The sequence below is a fragment of the Protopterus annectens genome, chromosome 1.part1 (genome assembly GCF_019279795.1).
Source record: "Protopterus annectens isolate FY-2018-M chromosome 1.part1, PAN1.0, whole genome shotgun sequence".
In the NCBI taxonomy this organism is placed as follows: domain Eukaryota; kingdom Metazoa; phylum Chordata; order Ceratodontiformes; family Protopteridae; genus Protopterus; species Protopterus annectens.
The window spans coordinates 1,967,901,262-1,967,913,494 of NC_056726.1; the positions used below are offsets into that span (position 1 = coordinate 1,967,901,262).

The 12,233-nt window shown below is 41.0% G+C and overlaps 1 protein-coding gene across 3 annotated transcripts in view; it reads left to right on the forward strand.

Annotated features, from left to right (window-relative positions):
• The window catches only part of RBKS (ribokinase), a 1,304,045-nt gene that overhangs the window by 227,408 nt on the left and 1,064,404 nt on the right, over positions 1 to 12,233 (forward strand). Inside the window, exon 1 of one of the 3 annotated variants that reach the window (XM_044085225.1) lies at positions 10,787 to 10,815. The exons of the other annotated variants lie outside the window; for them this stretch is intronic. Within the exon in view, the coding sequence (XP_043941160.1) occupies positions 10,802 to 10,815 (14 nt within the window). The 5' untranslated portion in view covers positions 10,787 to 10,801. Of the gene's footprint in view, positions 1 to 10,786; positions 10,816 to 12,233 lie in introns of those variants that run through there. 3 annotated transcript variants of the gene reach the window in all.

The following is a 12,233-nucleotide window of genomic DNA, read 5'->3' on the forward strand; positions in this document are numbered from 1 at the left end:
GAGTCTATCCATATAGGACAAATGTTTAAGGCCTAGGATCCTCTTTGTGAGGTACTTTTGTGGCCTCTTCAGTTGTTGCAGGTGTCTAGTGAGGTACATGCCAAATGGGGCATTGTACTCGATGATTGGCCTAATGAGTGAAGAGTAGAGGGAGACAATGACTTCTTTCTTCCTGGATGGAAAACCCTTAGCAATGAGATGTGCCGCATAGAAGGACTTTCTGACCACAGTGGCAGTGTGGTGGTCAAAAGAGAGGTTGCTGTCAACCTCTGTTCTCTTATATCGCCTTCTGATTTCAGTGGACTACCATAGATGTGGTAGTTCATGGGAACTGGGTTTTTCCCAAAGGGGATGACAACTCATTCTTTGGCATTGAGCTTAAGGCCATGGTTCTGACACCAGTCATTGGCCTCATTTGGTGTAATTATAAGACCAGATACTCCATCAAGCTCAAAAATGCTTAAGAATTTTTCAAAGACAAATTACTTCCTACTCAGTGATGGTATAAGAAGTTTCAAAGCCCCCTCAAATGCAGATAACATGGACTCTGTGCATAAGTACACTAGTGTCCTGTATAACTGTATACCCACTTAATCAGTTGTTTAGAATTGGCTGTACCTGACTGGATTAAAACCATATCTTACCCAAAAAAAAAACAGGCCACCCTGATGTACCCCTAGTATAAACAGGCTGTACAACAAGAGAAAAGAAACTAATATCCAAGAACGAGAGGGAACTAGCTCAGCCGAGGAAGAAATCCCTCTCTAGCTTAAACAAACAAATTAGAGATCATGTCAAGTCCTCCAAAGCTAATTATAAAGTAAAAATAGTATGCCTAGCTAAGGATAATCACAAGGCATTCTTTAACTACATACAAAATCTAAAAGTGGATACCCAGCTATGTGCTGAACTGGCTGTGGATGGCACCACCCATACCTAACCAGACATAATAGCCAACCTGCTGGCTGACAGATATGGAGCAAACTGTCCCCTCCAGTCATCCCCCAAAGTATACCTGACACCATTCCTCAGTCAATTATCTCAAGAGAGCAGGTCATCTCGGCACTCTCCAAGGCCAGAAAACACAGCATGAGTGGGCCTTGACAACCTCCCAGGTTGCCTTTTAAACAACTTAAAACATGACCTAGCAGGCCCACTTGGATCCCTATTTAACCACAGCCTGTAAACTGGCTATGTTCCAGTGGAATGAAGGACAACAACAGTAATCCCTCTGCACAAAGGGAGACCATCAACCGATCCTGAGAATTATAGACCCATAAGCTTGAGTAGTCTCATCTGCAAGGCCACAGAAAGAATCATTATGGATCTTATTAAGAAAGACATGGGTAATTTCCAAACACTGGACCCAACCCAGTTCAGATTTGTTAAAGGTAGATCATGCCTGTTAAACATGGTTGATTTCTCCAAGAAAGTCACCAAGGCCCTGGACGAGGGAAAGACCGTACATACCACATATCTTGACCTAGCCAAGGCATCTGACACTGTCCCCACTCAAGTATTATAGAGAAACTCTCTCAGTTGGGAATTAACCCTTGCATTACCAGATGGGTAGCCAACTGGCTCACCAACAGGACACATACTGTCAAAATGGGTGACTTCATCTCTAGCAAAAGACCCATCACCAGTGGCATACCACAGGATTTTGTGCTGGGCCCCTTACTGTTTGGAATTTATTTCTCAGAAGTCCAGACAAATTTGAATGGCCTATGGCTGATCAAGTTCACTGACTATTGCAAATTGGTAGCAATCACTGAGTCCCCCAGTGATGTTAATATACTGCATGAAAGGTTAACACAGCCAAATGGTTGGTGCCAAAGCCACAGATTAAAACTAAATGCAAAAAAAGCATTATTATTCCCTTTGGAAAAGCTGACATCCCTGCTAATTACATTATAGACTGCAGCCCCCTAAGAGTAGACACAGTGATGCGTGATCTGGGTACTCAGATAGCAATCTGACCTTTCACCATCACATATCCACAGCAGTAAGGAAATCCTTCTGTGTGGCACATCTTATAAGTAAAGGCATTGCATCTAGATCTAAGGGTGTTATAATTCCATTATACTCTGCCCTCATCTGACCAATAATTCAGTACAATGCTCTGTTTTTCATGTACCTCAACAGACACCTGCAGCAATTGGAGAGACCACAGAGGTTTCTCACCAAGGAATTACAGGGTAGACAAAACAAGTCTTATGCAGAAAGACAGAAAGTCCTGTCACTGTATTTCATGTCCTACAGCTTGCTAAGGAGTGACCTGTGCCTGGCTTACAGGGCATTCTCTGACCCGGTCCTGATGGAAATGCTATACATTCATAAATGAAACTGCATGCGGGTCACTCGCTCCAGGGATCTTAACCTAGCCTTTGACCTGAAGAGGTCATGCTGGAGAGGTAGATAACATTTCCCAGAGACTCACACTTCTCTGGAACAAGCTTCAGTTTATGTGAAACAAACCCCTCCCTAACCTTCTTCAAACACAGTCTAGATCAATGGATGGGTGACCGCATATTCATTCCTGGGTTGGTGCCCATGTCCCTCCTGGACAGAGGACGTCGGTATGAACTACCAAAGACCCTTACCTTTGCAAACTTCACTCACCTAACCAACAACAATTGAGGCAACTTGGGATAAATATCACTAGGCTTGAAATGGGTCTAGCCTAGTAATCTTATAAGAACCTATAAATTGAGACCTTCATCCTGTAACACACTCCTTGCTTAACCAATGCACTCCTGATATACTGCAGTACTGCCGTCCACTGGTTGATCTTTATCTTCCCTTGTGTGCAAGACTACTTTAACTCCCACCTGAGTTAGCTGCAGAGAACAATCCACTGATTCGTATTAATTAGTGAACTGCTCTTGTGCACCCTGAAGATGACATTCAGTTGAAGCTGAGTACTTAATTTTAAAACCAACAGAAATGCAGCCAAGTTGTCTGCAAACTGGATAGTCACCGTACCTTAGCTGCACTTTGATATCCTGTTCATGAATATCCCAGACAAGAGGGGGAGAAAAGACACACCCGTGGTAGAGTCCTGAACCCATCTAGAACATATTTGTCTTAATGCTAAGAATGCAGGCACAGCTGTCATTCTTAGCATAGGGACCAGTTGTCCCTGGAATCCAGTATTCTTGTGCACATCCCTCAAGACATTCTGGGTTAAGCAGTCATAAATGGCTGTTCCCCTTTTTTGAAAATCGTGACCCCTACTCTAGTTTGTTTATCCAGAGGCACTGTTCCTTTCCATGTAGCATTGAAAAGGCATGTTAATGACAACATCCCAACAATGTCCTCATTCAGTGTTTCTAGCCAGGTGTCATTCACTCCTTCAGCCTTGGCACAAAAGAACAGTTTAATCTCAACAGTTATCTCACATGCAACAATAAATCCATTTGGCCAGCTGCATTTGATAGTGCCTGTATGGAAGGTGTGTAACATATTCAAGAGCTGCTCAGTATGCTGTTTCTACTTCTCAGTAGTGCTCACTTTCTTCCAGCACCCTCTTGTCCTGTCTCCTTATATGCCTTTCAGAATTGAATGCAGCGATCAAGGCCTGGTGAAGTAGCATTGTCGCGTCTTTGCTTTTGGAATCTCTCCCTCTGAGGGAATATCCCAGTTTTCTGTTTCCTCTCACTCTGCTAACAATGGACCAGTCCAGGTGTGATCATCATCCCCAGATACTTTTTCTGCTCTTCTGCCATCATTTGTTATTTTCTCAGCTGTTAATTCACACCAGAGCTACACTTTCTATTTGTTTGCACTGAACTCAACTAACACTTTTCTGTCCACTTTTTCAGCCTTTCCAAATCCTTCTGTAAACTGTCCCTCATCTGTCAGTTCCACTTCTTAAATATGTTCTATTGTTGTAAGTGCATAGTCTCTCTTTGACATTTCTTTCCAGATATCATCCATTCTTGCAGCCTTACCACAGCAGAACTTTTTAATCATCCCAGAGACCTCAACTGCAGGAATGAATCCAGTCCCACCACCTGCTTCTGTCATAGCTTTTTCAGAGGAGAACTTGTCTGCTAGATTCAGGAGTTCCTCACCATGTTCCTTCTACCTCTCATCAGTATTTCCAATTAAAACCCATGTTTCTTTGCCCCACACACACATGTGAGTAATGTCCCATCTCATATTTCTGAATCATTGGATGCTTTGCCAGAATCTCTCTGCAGCCACCCACAAGTCATTTTCCTTTGCCTGCACAAGTGTTTTTTATGACTAGGCCTCTTATTCAGTGGCTGTTGTAGCTGCTTCTTTCCTGGCATTTTTATATCAGTCATTCAAACCTGGAGTCCCCCCACCCCCCACCACCTACCATTTTATGATAGACCACTTTTTTTTTTTAGCCTGAGAGCTTCCATCACAACTGATATCCACCAGCGGATCCTGTGGTTACCACCAAGATGAGCATCAATCACAGATCTTTGCTGCCACCTTAGCTGTCAAAGTGATGAACAAGATCTGTTTGGAGTGTACTTGCTTAATCTCTGTAGATTACCTCTGTCCATGCAGAAGTATCAGCTAGGTGTTTGTAGGACATGCCTACCGCATAGTTTACTTTTCTTGGCTTTCCCGTCTTGCTTGCAACTATGTGTCATTTTATCCCTCGTGAGACCATTGATTATAGCAATAAGGAAACTGTCTTTTTGCTGCAGAGCAGCTACATGCCCACTGTCTCTCAGTGCTCCACTCCTCAATTTCTGTACTACCTTGACAGCTTTGCTGTTCAGATAAAGGGCTGTCAGTCATCTTAGGGGGATAGGTTAGTGGCATAGTTTATTTACAGTACCCCCTGATTTGCATTCACAGGTCAGACTCCACACACACAGCCTCACATCACCATCCGCAATGGGGGATGGTTTCTTAATATTCATAAGTTTCATGGGCAGCTAAATCAGAACCAGTAGCGAGTACCATATTAAAGAAGTTCAGTAGGAGGAGGAGAAGTAAAAATGTATAAAATTGTATTTATTTATTTTTTCTGACATATAATTAGACTTATAAAAATTTAAGTAACGACAGAAAATGAAAAAAATAAGTTAAAATTAGTAAGCATTGAAGAGCATAAACAACAGATTTAAGAAAGCTATTGAATGACACAAGCAACATACAGTGCAAAACTGTATAATGAATTTGAATAAAAATTAAAAATTTATTTATATTTCAACATAAATTAAACTAAGCTATTTATTAACTACTTTAAAATGAACGAAAACATATTTATAACAACATTGATGTTTTAAGTATCTCAATATTATTTAAAACAGCCTATTAAGCAACTATATCTGAATTGAAAATAACTATTAACTTTTCTATTATGAATCAAAAATATGTATTTATTAAAGTATTCAATGTGAAGTAAAACAACCTGTTTTTGAAATAACTGCATCAAAATTTAAGAAAAGAAAAAGTATTAATAGTAAGAACTGACATTCAAAAGAACTATTGAAAAAAAGATTGTGCATTAAAGTGTATTTTAATGTTATCCCTTTTAATATATAATTATAAGATAGGGATTTTTGTCTTGTAAGGAAGCAGTCAGTGTTTCCCACCATTAAAAAAACAATATGCTTGTACTTCATTTTGTTTTTGTTTGATATTTTTTTTTCATTTCTTTTCCTGCTGTTTCTGTTCCTGCCCTAAAGCTCAAGAATAGTTTATTTATATTTCTGATTCATTGTTGCTAATCACAGTTGAAGTCAACCATGAATACCCACCTTTATGCAAATCACATGTGACATAATCCAAGAATGCCCACAACTACATGGCGGGGGAGAGTATTGAAAGTACATTATACCTGGATCAGAGTATTAGTGAGTTGGAAGGTGGAGAAGAATCTATAGTACTATCAGTGCTCCACACAGGGGTCTGTCACTGTGTTTGTGTTATTCTCTTATATCCCTGCTTGTTGCTTGATGTGGTCGTACCTTTTTGAGGAAATTGCCGTGCCTAAGCAGTGATGTACTGCTTAGTTGCTTTGTCCACCACATTACCTTTTGATGCCTCTGCCCCCAGTCTTTCCTGGGGATCACACCCTTTTCCCCAAAGAGAGAGAGGCAAGTGAGCAATACCTCATCATTTTTCTCCTGCCCATATCCATTCTGCTTCCCCAGCGCCCATTTACTTAGTTAAATCTGAGTTTTCTGGTTCATAGGGTTTTAGCTTTTTACTTTGAAGGTTGAACGTCGAGCTGGCACCTCAGCGTTCGTGAAATTCTACTGCCAATCATTAGCGGACCGGAGTTCTGCTGTGGTGACCCCTAACCGGGAAAAGCCGAAAGACAACAACAGCTTCACAGACCTGTCGACAGCAGCACAACTGCAGAGTTAGTACTGACCTTTGGTCCAAAGTGATGTAGTACTAAGTACTCTATGGCCATCCTTGTGTTAAGAAGTGGCATTTTAATGGACAGTCCTTGACTAGCACAGGAGTACAGAATCAGATTATTACTCAGGTTCAGTAAAGGTAAGCTGTTCCTCTGATTCCTGCCTCTCTAGCTGTCTCTGTCATTCTCCATGGGAGTACTGACTTCTCTGAGTAGAAATACAGACTCAGTAGGTGGCATGATATTAGGCATCACATCCACGCTCGTTAAGAAGGCAAAATACTTTGAATAGCTGTTAAGTGCACATGGACAAATAGGAGAAAGAATTTGCTTGTCACTGTCTGGCAAAAACTCTTGCAGTGCCATGTTCTCAAGTATTCCCGTACCCACCCAGCACCTCTCCGACTGGGGGTAGGGGTGGTGAGAGCCCACACCATGTTGAAAGGTCTGACTGTAGAATAAGTAACATGCAGGAGTAAGACCAACTAGCTAGTGCTTTTCAAGCTTCCACACAAGCTCCTACTCCTTTCCCAGCAATGAGGTAAAATTTGATGCTCCAGCAGTCAAGAGCATGTTGCCAGGATCTAGTTCATCTTAATCCATCCTGCCCATCATGACCTTACCAGGTGCATATAGCTTTAAGTAGTAGAGCTGTAAGACTGAATGCACACAACCCCTCAAGGGATTCTGATCTTGTTATGGTAGACAGATTTGTTTGTTCTTGTGATCCTTAAAGCTAGGTTGTCTAGAGCTTTATGTTCCAAGTATTGTCATACTTGGCACACTTTTGTAAGAAGACCCATACAAACAGCAGTCCAGAATGTCTCCCATGAAGGCTCGGTTAAATACTGACACAACAGGAATAGCAGAACTCATCCATTCAGATAGACCTTGGCAGTCTGGCAGTCCTCACTGTGGATTAAGGCTATAAGTTGCTTCTTGATTTCTTCAACCTCCGTTTGCCAGTTGTATGAATCTGAGTAAGTCACTTAGGCAGAAAGTACTCTTGGGTTGCCCCAGAAAAAGGGATATGTGTCTAGCAGGTTTACCCAGGTAACAATAAATTTAATAAATAAATGCATACATACATACATACATAAGGTGATATCCGCCATGGAGTATTTAGGGGCAGGAGATGTAGCCTGACCAAGCTCAGCTCAAAAAAGCTGCAGAGACCAGCCTTGTAGAATCATCATCCATAAAGAGAATGTCTGACTTTTATGCTTTACAGGTTGCAGACAGGAGCAAGGTGGATTAAGAACTTTTTATACAAGGAACAAAATCCAAAGCAGAAAATAATGCAGCAAAGCAGCTTTGAGAGATGATGAACTGCTGTACTGCATACGAGTCATATCATAATGACCACTCAGTGTACTTTAACCCCTCTGTTCTTCCTCTCTCCTCCCCTGTATCTGGAGGTGAGTAACTGGTTTCAAGCAAACTTAAGCATGTTTGATTTTGTACTTCTCCATGGTCATCTCATTAAACCTGTTTTCTTGAAGTTGCTCTTCCTAGTTATGTTAGCTAAATTGTGAGATCAGAGTTAACAGTTTATCTTTATAGGATATTTCTATTTCCTCTATAATTGTGTATCTGTATAGTAAGTTTATATTAGTAAGGCGGTGTGAAGTTTTGGCACTTTCCTTTCTACAAAAAAACATTTCATTTCGGATGTGTTATTTGGTGTTCATGCAGTTATTTCTCACTCCTTTAGGACTGATGAATACTTTAGGTGCGACTTCTCTTAGGGGCCATCCATTGTTTCCAAGTTGTTGTTGTTGTTGTTGTTGTGTCTTTCGGCTTTTCCCGGTTGGGGTCGCCACAGCAGAACTCCAGTCCGCTAATGATTGGCAGTAGATTTTTACGTGACGACTTGCCAGCTCTGACGCACAACCTTTAACGAAGGTATGCCCATTCACGCATGTCTACACACAGAAGACGCTGTAGCTGAGAATCGAACAGGACAACGTCTTACTGTGAGGCGAAAACGCTACCGCAGCACCACCACTGCAGTCCAGTACTTACTTGAAAAATAAAGTATACTGTTTGTAGGTAAGCTATTAGAATCTATCCAGATAATAGTGTGGGGTGGGTGAGTTCTTTTTTTTTTTTACTTACCAGTGACATCTCATTTAGAATTATGCACCTTGTGTTCAATATTCATAAGACTACCACTGTAGTTTGAGAAGTACAGACAGCTGTGCAGCATGGTACTGCAGCATTTCATGGCTTTCTTTATGAAACCATACTGTATGATGGTTCACAGGATGAAACAAAGTTGGTGAAGGAAAGGTAGAAAAATGTGTGTGTGCGTGCGTGCGTGTGTGTGTGTGTGTGTGTGTGTGTGTGTGTGTGTGTGTGTGTGTGTGTATATATATATATATATATATATATATATATATATATATATATATATATATATATATATATTTATATATATATATATATATATGTGTGTGTGTGTGTGTGTATATATATATATATATATATATATATATATATATATATAAGATCCACAAACCTCCCAAGCGGTTTAAACATCATAAAAAAACAGAAAGAACAAAGCTAAATATTCCTGTTCAGGTGTTAAGCCATAAAGTAAAAAAGGCAGATGATGTGGTGCAAAAAAAATAATAATTATTAAATGTACATCTCCTGTGAAACTTTCTAAGTCGCAAATTGAAACTTTTCTACCTGGCAAAGAAGGTAAGTAAGATACTAGGCCCTTGACAAACATCTTCAAGAACTTCACCAGTGCCTTTTCCAGAATTTGCTTATCAAGTTTGAGGATAACCGTTTAGTCCCCAGAAAAAGAAAATGTCATTGTCCCTTACCCCATCAGCTTCTGCAGTGGTCAGGGACTGTTCTACCTTTCTTCCATGAATAGGCCTTCCAAAGTTTCCTTGGTCCCAGGGTTGCTGGCATTAACTTACAAGATGTCAATGTTGATGATAGTAGACTTGTTAGTACTGACTGCAGTGCGTATCCCTGTGTTGTTGCAGTCATCCTTGTCAGTTGCTCCACTATCAAATATGGCATTGATGTTGACGGCTTTAACACCATCTCAGTAGGTGCTGATGAACTTGCTAGCTCTGATGCTCAATGTTAGGGCACTGGTAGCTTGGTCTGAACTGATCTGGTCTCTGTCAGTGCATATTGGTCTGGCCCCACAGCAGTTAATGCATGGGTTCTTGACACAAAGGATGGCTGTGCCATAAGCCGTGACACTATGTATGCAGCCTTACAGTGGCCTTCTGCAACATCCATTTTATCCTGGAACTAGTATATGGGCCTAAGTACTCTTTGCTGGAGTCTCATTTGCACATCTGCTTCTGCTAAAAATAAAAACTGGACAACACAATAAAACAGCTTGTGTGAAAATGTGCTGTTTTTCTGGTTCTGCAACTCTAGTCTCTATATTTATGCCATGCAAGATTACATCAGCTCATGGAAAGTATGTTGAAAGATCAGGGAAGTGTATTTGATTCTGTCTGCACTTAAATGAGCATTAGACTGCAGGCAAATAGAATGCAAGCAGCTGAACACAGCACTTTGATCTTTTTGCTGGCATCAGTGCAACTGGCATGGTAGTCCTTTCAGGACTCTTTTAGCTGTCCCTCTTCTCTTTCAATAGAACAAGGAACCCAAGGTTATTTGCAGAATTCAGCCATGTTGTAGACATGTAAATGTCCCTTTTCAGATTGGCTAACTCTAAAACTCACAGCGAAGTCCCATGTGCAAGAGGAAGTACATGAGCTTTTCCATGGCATCTTCCATGTGAGACACTGACAAAAAGGATGCAGATTCACCATCAAGCTGAACGTGACAACCTCGGATCTGGGCAGTTTCTGAATGGTCCACAGAACCTATCTCATTCTCTCAATGGATGCTGAAGATGGTCTTTTAATCTACCCAGAAGTCATTTTGGGTGATCCCTCCATTGATGGATATGCTTAAGGTGGTCAGTAGAACAGCTTGGAGAACACACCAACATTGTCACTCCTTTTCCAAAGAGACTGGACAGGGCCATCTATCCTTCTTATGATTAGAGCTTTCAGCTTGAAACTCCTACTCTAGATGCTCTCATACCAGTAGTGGCCCTTAAAATGCTTCAGCTCCTTACAGCACGGTGATCAATCCCCTTGTCAGATATCCAGGGATGTAAACCACCTTGGGAACCATGTTGAGTCCTCTTCGTTTTCACTGAGGGACATAAATTACTTGCACTTGTCTCACAGAACTGACTTCCAGTGAGATACAGTAGATGAAAACACCAGTTGCTGGAAGAGTTGCCCGATGAACTTCATGAACATCCTTCGTAAGGTACCCTTCCATCTCCCAACTTCTTTCTTTTAACCCTTTTTTAGAGGCTTACAGATGGATTTCTGTCCACATTGAATGGGCAGTCTACAGATCTGGAGAAGAATGCTACCATGCTACATTATGGGACTGTGGAGGTAATGATGTATTCGGGGAGGGTTTTATGTGCCAACCTGACTGCTTTCTGGTATTAGTCTTGCTGTTAAAATGAATTTGTTCTTCCAGATCAGTCATTAATGTTAAGTATGTAACTTTTATTATAGACAGATTCACAGTAGTTAGTTCATGTAGCATGTTTTGGCGAAGAAACTGCACAAAAACGTACTCCATATAAACCGTAATTGAGGTACAAATTACAGAAACAGTTGGTGAGGTCAGGCTTAAACCCTGTAAAACAGAAACTTCAAGCACTGAGGCACCATGACTGTCTCCAGTGAAAAAGCTTCCAGACTGCTGAATTAAGAACTGCATTTATTTGGGGTGGTGCTACATTCTTTTGTGGTTAAAATAATGCACGGTCCCATAAATGGGGATTGTATAATGATGACTATGATATGTCCTGTTTTCTAAAGTGCTAGCAGCCCTTTTACTTCAGCTAGTAAGATTTGATGACTAAGTGGCTTAAGCCTGCTGTGGCAGTGGGACTACGTGATTGGTTGGGATATTTTCAGACATGCTTCAGGTGTAGATCTGCATAGAGCAGCTGGTGCTAGTACTTAATATGTTAAGAGATGTTTTGTGAACAACTAACTATGCCACTTGGGGATATGAATACATAAAGTGCTTCACCCTAATGTAGAAATAGATGTTGCAGCCAGTCCTAGATTTTTAACAGTAAAGAATTCTGACACTATTCTTGTACCCCCAAATGTTGTTTCATATCTTCTGCATATATGCTGACAGAGTGGCAGTTTCTTGGTGTGCAAGTAGCACTATATATTATCATCACCATCCCTTTTTTCCATTTTCTACATGAAATTGGGGTATTGTCAACTGTCACCACCTTTCTCAATTCAGTGCCACTTCCTTACCTACTTCTATGGTCATGTGTGACTTTTGCAGGTTTCTCACTCAGTTCATTCATCTTTTTGCTGGATGCTCTAGTTTCCTCTTCCCTTCTTCCTTTCTCTCTGAAATCTTCTCAGCCAATTGTCTTCATTCATGCACATGTTTCCATACTATGGTAATCTGTTTTGCTTGACCCTGTCTCTGATTGGAGCTACTTTGCTGTGATGTCCACATTTCTTCATCAGTCCCACAGTGTGTATCCTACAGCCCATCTCTGGAACTTCAGCTCCATCAGTTCCAGCTTCCTCAGTTTCTCTGCTTTCATTGCCCAGGTTTCTCTCCATACTGTAGTACTGATCTCACCTCTATTTTATACATTTTGCTTTTCAAATTCCTTGGCATTCTTCTGTCACACACTCCTCCTGACACTTTGTGCTAGTTGGCTGCAGCCCCTTGGATTCTAGCCTTGACCTCCTCATTCAGGCTTCCCTTCTCCTCAACTTCCACTCCCTGAGACTTGAAGCTGTTAACCTATTCCATTATGTTG